The 16,273-nt window shown below is 43.0% G+C and overlaps 2 protein-coding genes across 3 annotated transcripts in view; both read left to right on the forward strand.

The window, feature by feature from the left end:
* Positions 1-9,871, forward strand: TLCD5 (TLC domain containing 5). Its single transcript, XM_022560396.2, has 2 exons — positions 1-2,243; positions 4,014-9,871. Exons 1-2 carry the CDS (start codon positions 1,979-1,981, stop codon positions 4,550-4,552), a joined length of 804 nt encoding a protein of 267 aa, XP_022416104.1. The 5' UTR covers positions 1-1,978; the 3' UTR covers positions 4,553-9,871.
* Positions 9,872-10,851: 980 nt separating this feature from the next.
* Positions 10,852-16,273, forward strand: part of ARHGEF12 (Rho guanine nucleotide exchange factor 12) — a 143,871-nt gene continuing 138,449 nt past the window's right edge. For both annotated transcript variants that reach the window (XM_022560400.2, XM_022560401.2), the window contains exon 1: positions 10,852-10,953. In XM_022560400.2, coding sequence (XP_022416108.1) covers positions 10,922-10,953 — 32 coding nt within the window. In that variant the 5' untranslated portion in view covers positions 10,852-10,921. The remainder of the gene's footprint in view (positions 10,954-16,273) is intronic.

Raw genomic sequence — 16,273 nt, forward strand, 5'->3', positions numbered from 1 at the left:
CGGACGTGGATGGCCCGGCCTGCGCGGTCCGCTGCGGGGGAAGGAAGCGGGCAGATGGCCTGGCCTGGCCTCTGAGGGGAGGGGGGTTCCTTCTGCCTTTGGGCGCCGGCGCGGGCGCCGGGTGGGATGCTGGCATAGCGGTCCGGCTCAGGTGTGCCCAAGCCGGGCGTGACCACAGGGTAGGTGGGCGTGACCACAGGGTAGTTAGGCGCGTCCGGGGGAGATGCGCTCGCGGTGCCTGCCAGGCGCCGAGGTTGCTGCTCGTTCCGGCCACGCCTGCTCCGAGGCCCAGAGCCAGGTGGGCCCGCCCAGCGCTCCTCCTCCCGAATCTGGCCCTGGACCGGGAGGAGCAGGGACAGGAGCCTTGGAATTCTGAGCTGGAACGGCCATCGGCCATCTAAATACCCTGTCATTCTTTCACCCAATAGTGAAAAGCCGAAACGCGGAGATGGAGTGACTTTCCCAAGGTCACAGAGTTGTATCTGCCATTTATAAATGTCTATTCTTTTATTTGTTTGTAAATGGGCTACCGTGTCCTCTGTTCTGCCAGGGAATTAGGATTCAGGGAAGAGGACTCTAAAAATACTAATCGTTATATCCAAGTGAGCTGATCCGCATTACTGGCCGGTGACCCTGGCCTTTAAAAGGAAGTGAGAGAGGACAGTTCTTTTCATTCTGGGTCCTTTGTACCTCTGGCCCTTGCTCTGAAAATTGGCCTGGATGTTTTACGAAATTATCTCAGAACTCCTTGTCAGAACTGGGCCGGATCATAGAGTTATTTTCAATCCTTTTTTCTTTCCTTTCTTCTCTCTCTCTCTCTCTCTTTTTTTTTTTTTTAAACTGAGGCTCAGGAGGTGAAAGTGATTGCTCACACTCTTATGGCTATTTAGGGGCAGAGACAGAACTGGAACTCAGGTCAATGACTGACAACTGCTGTTTTCTAATCTGATTTCAGATGAAAGCTGTACAGCACTTGACCTTCATAAAGCCCTCTCTGGATAGCATTCTTGGGAGTGGCTTGTGTATTGAAGTGTGTTGGTCCACAGATACTATTTCACTTGTCAGAATAGGGTTAAGCAATAAGTGTAGCCATGCAGAAAATTCCTGCTGAGATGAGACAGATATCTGAAATGTTTTTTATTTCTTTATTTGTACTTTCAATAGAGGAGCTAATGAATATTAATAAGGACATCTTGGCTATTTTCAGATTTCAGTCCTATCTGACTATATTGACTCCATTACACTCATTCTTGTCCTGAAACATTTATCACCGGTAAAAATTTCAGTCAGTGGCTTTCTGACGTTGTTTCATTTTTAACTAAATAATTGTCTTAAAGATATTTTTATATCTTAACAAAAACTCCCCACTTGTACCTCAAAATCCTGCTTCCCCCTTGGTCAATCTTTGAGTTGGATTTCAGAACTGAATAGAACTAGGAGTTTATTTTTTTTCCCTTCCAAACTATTTAGGTCTTTGTTTAGTTCTGTCTTTAGGTTTACCTCAAGTTTTGATTTTGACTGATAAACCCATGATCCAAACCCAGACTTCAGTTGAGTTTAGTATCAGCTTAAAACCACATTAAACTGCCATGTGTCATATGACTTCTAGCAGAGGCCACAAGTGGTGGAGGTGTTTTTCCGTGAGGGCTTCTTATTGAGATTTTTGAAATATGAGCACATTATCTAATACACATATTAAATTACTTGTGTATTGTAGTCCAAGGTCAGTCATCACTGGGAGGTCATTGACATTTACTCATCATAACAACATATACCATATTAGACCATCTGCTAACTCAGAATGCAGTTCCTGCTTTTCGGTTTACAGTTTTGACCAGTTATCTCTAAGGAACACGCAATCAGAAATACAGCCACGCTTCAGTAGAAGATTCTTGGCTCTGTAGATAAGGAAAAAGTGTTTCCGGGAAGGCAATATTTTTGTACTGTCTTAGAGTAGAAATGAAGACGTATACACAAAATGACCCAATGCTGTTTTCTTAGGGTGCATCCTTTGTTTTTCTGGTTTTGGTCTTTTCATCGTAGGATGGCCCTAGCTCTGTGTCTGCAGGCGCTGTGCAGCCTGGGGGGCTGGCTCTCGCTCTACATTTCTTTCTGTCGCCTGAATAATCACCGAAGCTATGAGTGGAGCTGCCGGCTGGTTACGTTCACCCACGGAGTCCTCTCGATAGGTCTCTCAGCTTATATTGGCTTCATTGATGGCCCTTGGCCTTTTACCCACCCAGGTAGGTGGGAGACATTAGAGAGTTTTCCCTTAGGAATTTATGATTTGGGGGTAGTCTTAGAAGGATGGGACTTTTCCACAGAATTTGTATAATACTGAAGAATATTGAAGAATAATTACTATTATAATGTGCTTTGGGAGTCTCCATTCATCTTCATTGTTAATGCTGATTTGTATGTGTCACCTATTGTTTCTGCTTTTCATAACTCTCTATTTTTAAAAAAAATCTTGATTGCTTTTTACAATTTAATCGACCAAAATGTATAAATCATAAAGCTAATATCAACATCTACCACCAGCCCCAAACAGACACTAATGCACTGCATTAAACATACTTTTTGGTAACCTGCAATCTTTACTTGATTGTATATTCAAAGGACATCATCTTTCCATGTCTATATATATAGATCTTCCTTATCCTTTTCAGTTGTTATATAATATTGTGTTGTATGCATTTGCTATCTTTTATTTAACCAATGCCTCATTATTTGGGGGCAGCTATATTAATTTTTAAGCTGCTAGATGTACTGATACAAGTGTTACTCCCTTAGAATACAAAACCTATATCCCCTTGAATTAGTTTGCTGGGGCTGTTATAACAAAATACTACAGACTGGGTAGCTTAAACAACAGAGATTGATTTTCTCACAATTTTGGAGGCTAGAAGTCCAAGATCAAGGTGTTGGCGGGTTTGATTTCTTCCGAGGCTTTGCTCCTTTGCGTGCAGAGCTGCCTTCTTGCTGTGTCTTCACATGGTCTTTCCTTTGTGCCTATCTACATCCTAGTCCTAATGTCCTTGTTTTATAAGAACACTACCCTAACATCCCTATTTTAACTTAATTACCTCTTCAAAGGCCCTATTTCCAAATATAGTCACATTTTGAGGTACTGGAGTTTAGGGCTTCAACATACGAATTTTGGAGCGACATAATTCAGTCCATAAGTTCCCTAGAATATGATTTTTTTTAATTCCTTAGATTCTTTCTTTTTATAATTTCTTTAGATTCCCATATTGAGCTTCTGAAATTTCCCCCAAACTGTCAAACTGATAGGAAGCAACTCTTAAGCTTTATATTTTATATGAAGGCTCTTAATGGATTCAAAACATGTCAGGTCCTTGCACCCTATGTTCTTGGACATGGGAACATACTAACTTTTGGGGTTCTCTCCAGAGTCCACTTTCAAGACGAGTTAGGGCCACCGATGTCCAATAATCTAACCCATTAAGCTAAGAAATTAATCTGACATTTGGGACAGAATAACTTTTCCATGTGGTTTATCACAGGATATTGAATATAGTTCCCTGTGCTGTACAGTAGGACCTTGTTGTTTGTCCATCCCATATATAATAGTTAACATCTGCTGCTAGTGGGAGAGAATAACTAAAAGAGTCTAGAAACAGAGCTTTAGCTGGTTAAAAAAAAAGACAAGAAAGAGACTGTGTAGGATTTTAATTGAAAGAACAAAATAACTGGATTTTATGCTGCTACACAGAGAGGACGCTGAGATGATTGCTCGTGCTTAAATCACTCATTGAGATCTGGTGCATCAGAACAGCATTTCCTGGGCCCTGTAACATTGGTTTGATAAAGACCAAAGTTTTAGATTTTAGTGTTTTGGTTTTTTTTTTTTTTTGGTTGCCTTTAAAAAGCACGTGCCTGCAATTGTTTTCAGTGATTCAGAAAAGTTTGAGAAAGAGCAACCCAGGATCTCTGCGTAAGGTAGCACGATTCCCAGCCACTCAATTTGCTTCTGTCTTGGTTTATTTCAGGCTCACCCAATACACCTCTCCAAGTGCACGTTCTGTGTTTCACCTTGGGCTACTTCATCTTCGACTTGGGCTGGTGCATCTACTTCCAGTCTGAGGGGGCCCTGATGCTGGCTCACCACACACTGAGTATCTTGGGCATCATCATGGCCCTGGTGCTTGGAGAGTCAGGCACAGAGGTCAATGCAGTCCTCTTTGGAAGCGAGATTACCAATCCTTTGCTACAGATGCGCTGGTTTCTTCGTGAAACAGGCCATTACCATAGTTTCACTGGAGACGTGGTGGATTTCCTCTTTGCAGCTGTGTTCACTGGAGTGAGGATTGGCGTAGGAGCTCACCTCCTCTTCTGTGAAATGGTCTCACCCAAGCCCAAGTGGTTTGTGAAGGTCGGGGGAGTTGCAATGTATGCTGTGTCTTGGTGTTTCATGGTTAGTATCTGGCGTTTTGCATGGAGGAAAAGCAGCAAGAAGTACCACACCTGGAGAAGCAGGCGGAGTGAGGAGCGGCAGGTAAAACACAATGGACATCTCAAGACGCACTAGCCAAGGCTTGCTCCAGACAATGGATTGGGTTAAGTCAGCCGCGGGAACCAGGTTGGAGATATGGCTGTTACAGAATCCTGCTTAGGACGAGCTTAGGTTTCTAAAAAGGGCTAAATTTATCCATCCGTTTGGTCAGTCTTGGAGCGGAACACACCCCAGTATTAAAACACTAACTTCTGCCGCTGTGCGGTTGTAGAAAGCGAGACTACCAGCAGCAGCTGTAAGTCAGAACTGTGAGGTGCGCATGCTGCATTCCTTTTAAGTTGTGGTGACCCTGGCTCCTTTGTCTCTGGGAGGCTTGATGATCAGGCAGCCTAGAAAGGAACTCAGAAAGCATTAGTGCTGTTTCTTCCTTATTCCTGTGAGAAGTGACTCCTTCAACAAATACTTATTCCTACTTTCTGTGTAGCAGCTTAAAGAAATGCACCTCATTTACTATAAAGTGAGGAACTTTCAGGAAGATACATGCCTTTGGCATTCTGAGCACTGGATCAGGAAATTGAATGGGGGGACAGAAGGATGAGAGAAGGATGTGGGTGAAACCGTGATGGGGGGGGCTACTTACTGAGCCTCCCTATACCATATACTTGGTATATACCATAAAGGACTCCCTGTACTTGGGGGTCCCAAGATCACCCTCAGGCTTGGTGCTCCACTAAGAGGACTCACAGGACTCAGCACGCAGTTGTACTTAGAGCTTTGATTTATTACAGCAACAGGATACAACAGAAGATCAGCCAAGGGAAAAGGCACCTGGAGCAGAGTACAGGGGAAACCAGGCCCAAGCTTCCAGAGCCCTCTCCCAGTGGGATCATGCAGGATGTGCTTAATTCCCCTGGCAACGATTTATTCACAATATGTGTGAAATGTCTAGAAGGAAGCTTGTTAGAGACTAAGTACCCGAGGTTTTAATGGGGGGCTGGTCATGTAGGCAGCCTTTTCCTGATTCCCAGAAGGAAAGGAGGTTTTCACTGTGAACCACATTGTTTGCAGAAACAGTTGAGAGCCAGTGAGCCAGTCTCATCCGTTCATGTGGGAACCTTCCCAATGAAATCGAAGTCTTCAGATGTCAGCCAAGGGCCAACCTTGCAAACAGCCCTTTCCAGGCCTACTATATTAACTCTTTTCTGCACAAAAACCATAGAGCTAGAGCTTTGGATGAGAGATGAATGAGGTGTGGGCAGATTTACCGGGCCCTGTTGTACGGGTTCTGCCCTACCAGGAAAACTCTGCCAGTTCTCAGGGCTTTTGCGCATTAATCTCCTAGGCATGAGAGGCTGTGACTGAATTCCACAGGGATTTACCATGTGGATTCCACTGGGCTTGAGATGCCAGTTCAGGTTTCGGCTCTGCTATACATACTGCAAACCGGAACCAAAGACCAAACGTCCTGGCCTCAGGGCGATGAGGCTATTTTCTTTTCTCCATTTCAGATACATTACCTGTTCATCCTGTTACTACTTTTTCTCTGGAAAAGGTGCCACTCTCTCTGGATAATATATTATGACAAGGTCCGTGTTGGAAGGAAAAAATATTTCCTAATCAGTAGTCTCTCAGCTAGGAAAAGCAAGAACGTAAGGGTAGAAGAAGGGCTTAGGAGTCGAGAATTCTTCGTTTCTTTGAACTAGATTGGCTACTCACCTGCCAGATCATTTGGGCAGGTCACTTGTTTACTCTGCTTCAGTTTAAACCCCATTGTCAATTAAGGAAATACCCCATTGTGAATTTCACAGAGACATTAGGTGGTGTTTTATTAATGCAGGTCTTTAACGTAGGGCTTTTATGGGAAAAAAGGGAAGTTTTATTTATTTGTTTGTTTGTTGTTTATTTATTCATTTGATTGTGTTGCTGAGACCAATGGTGAGCGAGTAGCTCAGCTGATGAGCGAGGGTATGGGGATGTTGAAGTCAAGGCTGGACGTGAGTAGGAAGTATCAGCCCATTCGATGGTAATCCTAGCCTAATGAGTGGTCTTGAAGATGGACGTCATTGTCTAGGTATGACCAAGTGGTTGGAACTGCATGAGGTCATCATTGCTCTGGGAAAAGCGGCTTTAAAGGCATGTTAACCGTGGGTCTTTTAAAATGACTGTCTTCTGGTTAAGGAGATATGCTGGACATGAGAATAATCTGACAGTAGCATCTCCATCTCTTTTTTTCTATGATCAGTATCCCTGAAATGCTGGTTAGCTTCTTTCCAACAAAATTGTGGTCCAAGTAGGATGCTGGGGAATGCTGATTTTAGCAAAAGCCTAGTTAGAAAAAAAAAAAAAGAGTGGCTTGGCACAAAAGAAAAAAAAAAAAAGAAAAGGAAAAAGCCGTCTCTTGAGCTTTGGCACAGTGCAAGCTGTCCCATACCAGACAAATGAATAGACTTAATCTGGTACCATTCTTTTCTCCTTCCACCTCAGAAGTGAAGGGATTGCAGACCTTGCTCTTTTAGGGGAATGTACTTAGGTTTCTTGAATTTCGAGAAACCTATCTAGTGATAAGGGAAGGAGAATCCCTCATTTCAGCTTTTCTTGCTGTTGTAGCTGAAAACTCTGAAGGAAACTCGCTGAGAGAAAAATGTGAAATGAAGGTGGCTCAGCAGTTAAGATGCTGAGTCTGTACATGAGGAGGCACATGAAGGGCTAATTAACATGTGGTGTGGTTGGACACATGAAGTACGCATTTGCATTTAGATTACTATGTAATAGTCATTAACACTGCTCGAGAAGGATTTATATTTCAGTGAGATTTGTACTAAATTTTATAAAAATAAACAACTTTTTATCAACCCAGAGTCTGGCTTTATGTCTTTGTTCTGGTTCTGCCAGAAGCTTAAAAAAAAAAAGGCTTTTGGCTTGCAGAAACGTTGACCCATATTTATACTTATCGGTAAAATACTTCGTAGCTGTTCTTATCATCCACCATTCCTAATACTGCTTACTTTTTGAGGCAACAATCTACATATAGAAAACAGTTTGCCAAAAGAAGGAGGAAGAACTTAATTTCTTTTTTTGCCACCTGTTTGAGCAGTTGCCTTCAGAATGATGATGTCCAGTTGGGTCCACAAAGACAGGCCCTTCGGCTGTCCTCGGACTCTGCTTCCCATGCCTGGAACAGTGTTAGACACATAGTAGGTGCTCAATAAGCAGGTTGAAAGAATGGATGAAGGCATGAGGATGTAGTTTAGAATTACCCCCCATTGGAAAACGTTCTCAAAGAGCATGCACAGTGGATGGTGTCACCAATGGCATTTTTCTAGGTAAAGGACTAATGTCCCTGGGGCGTGTGTTCTGCTTAAATTGGTGTGACTCTTCTGAAGGTATTCTATACACAGACTTAAAACAGTCTAGAGCTATCAACGGCTGTAAAGAAGCTTTCAGGGACATTTTTTACCATTAGAGCTTTGTGCCTGAATATAGAGATTTTCATCATTAAAAAAAAATAGCTCTGGAGTGAATAACCACTGACTTAATTAAATCCTTTGCTTACCATCTTCTGAAGCTTTCCCACAGCAAATGCCCTCTTTGCTCACAGCTAGAACTTTGGGTCTGTTTAAGTTTGGAAAGATCTTGAAAGCAGCCTGCCAAGAGGTTTTGTATGCAAGGAAGAGAAGGTGAATTAGGAAACTTTCCCAGTTTGTTTTATTCCTGAAGTTCGTGTAGTGAGGCATTCTTGAAGAGAAGAGGGGAACTCATTTTTAAAATGCATGATTTGATGAGTCATTGGGTCCAATTAATTTGATACCCACACTATAAAATTATTAGAATAGGGCCAAAAAGATATTTAGTATGTCTAAGAAAGACAAACGTTTGGGGATAAGGTTTGCATTTTGGTCATTTTTTATAGATTGATGGAGCTCTTTCCAGTTACATATAGAAAATGTGCAATTATGAGTTTTCAAGATAGAATTATCATGCTAGGGTACACCAGCAGGTGGCAATGTGTCCTGGTTGGATCATTAGGAAAGTGGCTTGGAACCCTAATCGGCTTCCATTCTTTCCCAAAATAAACATTACAAAATTAGCTGGCTGTGCGCTGAACTTAAAAAAAAAAAAAAAAAAAAAAAAAAAAATCAAGCAATAAAGAGTCATCTTTGGCCTCTGTTTATCTTTTTCTTTTTTTTACCCGTTCTAACGTCAGCCTTAGCTCATGCATCTATTCAGGGATAATGATCCTTTTATGCACTGTTGCGGATTGACTTTTAGAAACAGCATTGTTAAGAAGTAATTGTTTCCCCTCTCCACGTCCACTGTTTGTTAGATTTGCTTTGCCACTTGATTTCCACAAAGAGGCTAAAGACCCTTACCCATCAATACAGGTTTGAACTCAAAAGTCTGAAAATAGTTGGATAAAGAGACAGCCACTTCAGATGTTTGCAGGCGGAATTGAAGAAATACATTATACATGGTACTTGAATCGCTGTAATCCTGAATTATGCAATCGAAACTGGACAGTTATCTAAATCTATCTACCCAGCAGGAAAAAAAATATTATTGGGGAACTCTTCAAAGAGAACTGTAATGCTATTTACTGGATAAATATATTTTATTTTCTGCTCCCATTTCTTTCCACAACAAGCTTGTTAAGTCGCTGTGGAAAGCACCATGCTTGCTCAATTTGGCAAATAATACATATCATTTTGCCAAGGCAGAAGCAGCCTAAAAGCAACATTATACGAAGAAATCCTGGCTCCAATTCCCCAGCCCTATACACCTCCATCCTCTAACACTCTGCGTGCAGCCAAGACTGGTGCGCGGCGGCCCCTGCCCTGGGATGTGGCCAGCAGGTGCCCCAGGTGAGCGGCCAAGGCCAAAACCTCTCTTTGCTGGGGTTTGTTTCACAAGAGAGGAGTAGAGTCCGGCAACCCGGATCTGAGTTCGCTTCCATCCGCCAAAAGCAGTCTGTGCGTGTTATCGGAAAAGGAAAACAAGTATGCTCCCTTAAAGAATACAAGTTTCGAGGACAAGGGGGTGGGTAATTTCCAAAAAGCCTCTTATCCACAACTCCTTGGGATTGGGGGCGTGCTCTTTGGCGGTCTCAGGCGAAAGCCGAGTTGGTGCAAACTACGCCCCAAAGTACAGATCTCCGACATTCCCGGGGACCTGGGGACAACGGTGGGTTGGCGGGTGGAACTCCCAGAGCCAGACGGAACCCACCTCCCTCCGCCCCGCAGAACTACTTTTTCGCTCCCTCCAACAAGACTGCGGCGGAGGCGTCCGCGCGGGGGCGGCGCACACCCGCGGTCGGCGAGCGGAGGGCGGTACGCGGGACAGCGAGCGCGGGTCGCGCGGGCGGCGGGGGCGGCTCGGCGCGCCGCGGAGGGATCCCGGGTGAGACGGCTTCCCGAAGTCAGAGGGGAGGAGGCCAAAAAAGTGGACGGGGGAGGGGAAGAGAGAGCTCGCGCTGGATGCGGCCGGGGCCGGGAAGTCAGAACCGGAACCGGAACCCGTGCGCGCGCCTGCGATTGTCGCGCGGCCCCCACCGCTGGCGGCCTCTTCTGCTTGCCGCGCGCGCTCCCGCGAGGGCCCCAGAACCCGGCAAGCCGGCCCTGCGCTCCGAGTCGCCGCCGGCCTCCGGCGCTGGTGCTTCCAGGCCGGGTCGGACGGGAACCTCCCGCCCCTCGCGGGAACCGCCGCCTACCGGCGCGTCGGGGAGGAGCCGCTGCCGCCGCCTGTGCAGACCGCGGAAGAGCCCGGGCCTCCGAGGGATGGGTAGCAGCCCGCGGCGCTGAGAGACCAGGTTCCTGTCACCTCCGGCTGCGGGACCCCCCCTTGCCCGGCACCCGCGCTTGTCCCGGCGCCCGGAGCCTGGTGGGGGCGGCGAGGAGAACGAGCGGTGTCCCCCGGTCCGGGGCCATGGAGCCGCGCGCGCCTGGCGCGGGGCGGCCCGAGACGCGGCCGAGACTGCGTCCAAGAGCGGCCGGCAGCCCCAGATAGACAGCGGAGCCCAGCGGGCCCGGCCCGGCGCGGAGACTTTCAGGCCCCCAAGGCCGCGAGGAGGAGCCGACATCCAGCCCCGAGCCGATCCCACCCCGGCCCCGGAGGGACTCCCGGGCCGCCTTCCCCGAGGCTCGCCGACTTCCCTCCGTGACGAAGTTTTCTCCGGTGCCTTCCCGAGGAGGATCGCTCCTTAGCTCTAGAACTCGCCTGCTGGCGGACTTGCTCGGCTTGATTTGGGAGATAACTTGCCTCGCTCCCACCCACATCCCCTTTCCTTGACCACTTCCAGTCGGACGTTCTAGATGACTGAATGGAGTTTTGAGTTGGACTCTTGTGTCCCCTACGGAGTCGGGCCTGATCCCAGAGTGCTGGGGGTGGGGTGGAGGTGTTACTGTAAAATGCAAGTTGGATAAAAGGAGGACCTCTCGCCAAAGGGCCCCAATGAGTGGCACACAGTCTACTATCACCGACAGGTTGGTATGAAGCTCCCTCTGCGCTTAGCCTCCCAGGATGGGGCCCGACCTAGCAGGAGGGTCAGCGATTGCTGATTGCCTTTGCCGAGTGAAGTTGACAGGCAGCGGACAGAGGGTTATTTCCGAGCTCTGCAATTAGTCTGGGGTTGCTGCCAAGTTACCCGGTTGATTGAATTTGGAAACGTAGTTTTGTTTTGTTTTTTCTGGAGAGAAACTTTTCTCCAGATTCTCGGAGGAGGGGTAGGTAAAGCCACGATTGTGTTTTTCTGCCCTTAGTGTGCATTAGGATTCTGTACTGATCTTGGAACCAGAGAGGGGAAGGTCATTTTGGGTGAAGGTCAGTGCCCGATGTCGGCTGGGGTATTGGTGCATCGTCAGTTTTACTCCTGTCCTGTAGTTCTCTAGAGCCTATTGCATTTTAGGATTTTCTGTTTGTGAACTTCACTCTGAGAATGCCGCATGATTTATGAATTTGATGTCCTTGAAGCATTGACTTGCACAGTGTTTATTATCTAATAGTTTTCCAGAATGTTGGAAGTACTAGTAAATCACAGGTTCCTGGTGGGAACAGTATCAAGGAACTGAAAAAGGGCTCGGGAACATCATGGGGCTTGATCTTAATTATTGCATTTTTAGGATTTCATATTCCAGAAACATTTGCATTTAAGAGGTGTAAAGCCTAAGTGAATTATGTAGTAGAAGCTGGCAGGTGGATTTGTTGAGTTGGGTGAGTCCTTTATAGTACTTAACTGTGTTGCTTGGTGGTGGTTGGTGAATTGAGCTTAAACCATTTGTGGTTTCAGTGGAGTTCCCTTACTCTTAAGAGTTATTCTTTGGAATATTAGGTTACGTGATAAAAGCATATTCCTTTACTATATTTTATTTATCAGTTTAATTATGACATTGTATCCAGGTCCCAAGTTTCAGTCAGCTTTTTTTTTTTTTTTTTTTTTTGGTCAACCTTCAAACTATTACATCATTAAAAAAAAAAAAAGATCAAATAACTGAAGTAAGGGCCCAAAGAAAGCACTTTGATGAGAAGTACAACAATAGTACTCCAGCAGAAAGTAGTTGAATTTCCTAATAAGAGAGTTTCACCCAATTGTAAGACTCATTTGTTGATTTTAAAAGGGCCAAATTCCATTGTCATACCATAACAGCTACTCCAGAAACAGAATTTCCTGTTCCTGTTGATGCTTTTCAGTATCACGTGAATGTTCACCTAAGAGATTCCATTAAATATTTAAACTATTTATTCTTTGTTTGTGTATTTTTTTTACTGTGTTTAATTTTCAGCTTCTCAGAGTACATTTCATACGAGTAGCAACAATGCTTATCTTGATTTCTTCTAGTTATTCCCATTCCTTTTCCTTTCAGGGTGTTTTTTGCCTCTGAGAAATCACTTTCATGGGTGTGTGGGTAATTGTTTTCCTTGTTCATTCAATTCTTGCCTTCTCTGTTGACCCTGCAGACAAGTCTTATTAGGAACTAATGTGGTGTTGGTAGTTTTCATTGCAATAGTAGGGGTGTTTAATTTTGTAGAAACAGAACCTAGGGTCACTAGCTCATTCCGCATGAAAATCACCTAAAAGCCCCCAAGTAATGACGTTTCTTCTTCTTTGCTTCTCAGAGATTTTCTTCCTCTTTCCATTATCTTGGAAATAAAATCTTGGGATTTGTATTTTCTGTAACTTAGATGAGATAAAAATGTACAATAAGCATGAAATTAATTAATGCCTGTTTTTTGCCAGGCACTGTGCTAGGCACAAAGGATTACGACATGAATATTCTAAGATGAATCTGCAAATTGGTTTGGGTATTGATATTCTTGGATGAGTTCAGGTGCTGCCTGATTTCACATATTCTTTAAAAGAAGAAAGACTTTAAAAGCCACCTAATTTAATGTGCATTGCTGAGACAGTATAGATTTGTGTTTCTTTGGAATTTACTGCTAGTTCCCCCCACCACACACAAGATTTATTCTTATGTGACCATTGCTTTTTCTTTAAACGTATCTTATTCTGTAAATATCAAGCATCCATTGGCTCTTAGGAGAGTAGCTGTCCCTGATTTGAACATAGGTAGGGGTGAAATCTGGAAGTACTGGTTTAGTGTTATTTCTGTGCCAGGATGCCTTAATAAAGTTATGAGTATAGAATAGTTCCTAGCTTCTTCTCAGCCTTACCTACCTCATCCTCTTTTCTCATTGTCTGACTCCAGTGACCTGTAGGTATATTTTGCTGATTCTAGAGCTATTGGCAAATTAACAGTGCCTTTTTAAAGGTCCTTTCAAGTTTGAAGTACTGTATGTGGTGTGGCTTTGTTTTGTAGAGTGTGCTGACCCACCAGGCCAGCTGTGTGAGTTAGAGTTCTTTCATTGTGGTGCTTCTGACTACAGAGTCTGTCTGTCCTCAGTTGAAATCAGACTAGCTGGTTCTGGGCGTTGTTCTGTTTTGCAGTTTGTGGCAGGCGACACATGGCTGAACAAGATAAGAAGGGTTTTATTCTTGTGTTAGGGACGTGCTGGGGCTGGGATGGAATTCAGCTATGTTTAGGCTCTGATTGGTTACTTTGGATACTCAGAACTCTGTTATATCCTGTTATTATTTTGCAGTTAAATTAACACATTTGTTTACTACCATTTTTTTCCTCTTCATCCTCTACTCCTCAGGCTCTCCAGCCCCCCCTTTAAAGGCGTAGTTATCAATTTAAAACTCAAACTGTGTGTTCACGGTAGCTACTGTTTTTATGTAGTGTATCTGAACTGTTTAAAAAAAAAAAATCTAACCAGCTTTTGAATACCATCCAGTGTCTTGCTCTGTAACTTCTTTGAGACCTGGAGACTATGTTTTTCAATTTTTAGAACCAGCACTTTAAAAGTGGTAGAAATATCTGATTGCTGCTGTTCGGTTTACATTGATTGCTGCATTCAGTCCTAAAATATATCCTAATTGTTTCTGATCCTCCGAGATGCTTGTGTCTCCCTGAGAGTTTAGGGGTTGTGTGGCAATTGGAATTTCTTCTGAGGGATACGAGGAGAGAATGCTTTTTCAATGGACTGAGTAAATTATTTCAGGCTATCTTCTAGAACAATGAGTTTTCAGGGACAATACAGGTGGGATTTTGTTATAAAGGTCTTTGTTGAAGTAAATGAACTTTTGTCTAGGACTGGTGGATTTTGTTGTTTTTGATTTATAGATAAACAAAGGTTTTAAATATATTGGCTTTTTTTTTTTTTTTTAGCACTGTAAGGTCAGCTTTAAGCTTGTTTAACTGAAGCAGATTTTTTGTTCTTTGTGTTTTTTGTTTTTTTTTTGAAGCAAGTTTTTAGAGTCTGGAAACCTGTGGCTTTATATGCATTTACCCAGTAATTAGCGTTTTCATTCATGATACTTTTTCTGCCAACACTGCCATATAAGAATGCTTTTGGTTAAAAAACAAAACAAAACAAAATTCTGTATGTGTGCTATCTTCAAGGCTGCTTGAGTCATCTGCAAGGTGAGATTATTTGTCACATTCACTTACAAAATCAGTCATTTGATAAATACCAAATTGAAAGTGGGGACCAGGATCACAGTGCTAGCTTCGTATTCAATTTTATGTTGTCTTTTCTTCTAGTTGTTCAGTTTAAAATCCTGATTCATACAGGTATGCAGTAGTACATTCACTTGTACGCTTTTACATGAGTCAACATGTACAGTCCGAAGTAAATTTTTTTAAAAGTACAGAGCTATAGTCTTACAGATAAATGGCACATTTAAAAGATGTTCATATGTATTCAGTGAGATGACAAGAGAAGCTTTATTTGAATCATTACAAAAATATGTTAACCTGGTAATACCACTTAACACATTAGTGGCTTCCAGTTGTTAAAATGTAGCATATGACATTGAGTTAACATGTACGACTTCTTTAAAATTTCAATTTAGGAAATGATATTTGAGGCATACATTGATGAAACCCATAAATGATGGATTTTACATATTTTTCTATGGAGCATTGTGATTCTAGGGAAAACAGTTGGAAAATCTTTGAGTAAACAAAATGTGATTGCCTCTTCTGAAAGCTGTCTAGAAATGGGTATGAATTGCCTACCATACTGATACGGGTTATAGAAGCAGCAGAATATATTAATGGTTTTCCAGAGGTAATTGGAGAAGCGCTTTTACATCATGGTTGTCTAACAAAGTTACTAAAAATGTTTCTTATCATATAATTGCTTATCTCCTAGAAATTGACCATGCCACATTTTCACAAACAGGGAGCTTAACTTCATTAAGTCTCAACCATTAAAACTTGGTTTGGATGATGTTTTAAAGCTTCATTTGAAGACATGCTCCTTTTCCTTTTAATAATTAAGGGTCTTCAGAATAGTGGTATTTGAACTGAAGTTTTAAAATCAGCAAAATTATAAATATTTTGTTTCCTTTTGTGTGAAATACCCTGATGTATGTAATGATATCCAATAGTACTGTAGTTCTTCAGCTCAGCGTGAGGCAGATCATCACTTTAGGCAACTCGTAGCACTTAGGTCAAGATTATAATACTGGAAAGGATTGACCCAAGATATGACCTAGATTTTCTGGCTCTCAAGTCCCCCACTTTTCACTTTAAATTATTGTCTTTATATGTATATTTTTTCTGTTCTACTTCTCTTGTAACTTTCCAAGCTGACTAAATCAGAGTTGGATTTTTCGGTTACAGGATGCTTTCTAGTACCTTATCCATTCTAATTTTAAGTATCTCTAGAGGATAAAGCTCTCGTCACTTCCTCAGGAGACTGAACAACAATCTGATAGATCTTGTAGTCAGGAAGTTTTTCCTGATCTTTAGCACAGACTTTTCTTTTAAGTTGTCCTGTTACTTGTATATACTTGCTCTACCAGGCTAAATAATGATCTCCTCCCATTTTATGTTTATGTGACTGTGAATGGTTCAGACGGTTATCCACCACCCTTTCCTTCCCCCACCCTTATTCTTTGCTTAGCCAAGTTGTATGTTCTGTTGATTCGTGTCTAAAATTAACCTGTTCCTCTTAGTATTCTGTTAACTTTTCTCCAACTGCTCTTCTAGTGCAAAGTGATTTTTTTCTTTTGGCGCTGTCCTACTGCAAAGTACGATATTCTATATTTTATGTTTACCCATATGCTAGAATAGCAAGTTCCAGTTTAGTTTTACTGTAATACAGGGGTCTTCAGTTTTCTCCCGGCATAGCCCAAAATTATGAGTAAAGAGATTCTCAAGATCATTTTAACTCAGTTTTACTTTAGATAGTTTTTAGAATGGATGCGGGAGATGTCACCATCAAAAAAAAAAAACC

This window comes from Delphinapterus leucas, chromosome 7, assembly GCF_059928025.1.
Source record: "Delphinapterus leucas isolate spDelLeu-1000000601 "Yukka" chromosome 7, BTC_Dleu_Yukka2, whole genome shotgun sequence".
Taxonomy (NCBI): Eukaryota; Metazoa; Chordata; class Mammalia; order Artiodactyla; family Monodontidae; genus Delphinapterus; species Delphinapterus leucas.

Excerpts from the sequence above, each read along its gene's own strand:
- TLCD5 (XM_022560396.2), top strand. The coding sequence starts at position 1,979 with ATGACCCAATGCTGTTTTCTTAGGGTGCATCCTTTGTTTTTCTGGTTT. Across the intron at positions 2,244-4,013 it reads TTGGCCTTTTACCCACCCAG|GCTCACCCAATACACCTCTC; the intron begins GTAGGTGGGAGA and ends GGTTTATTTCAG.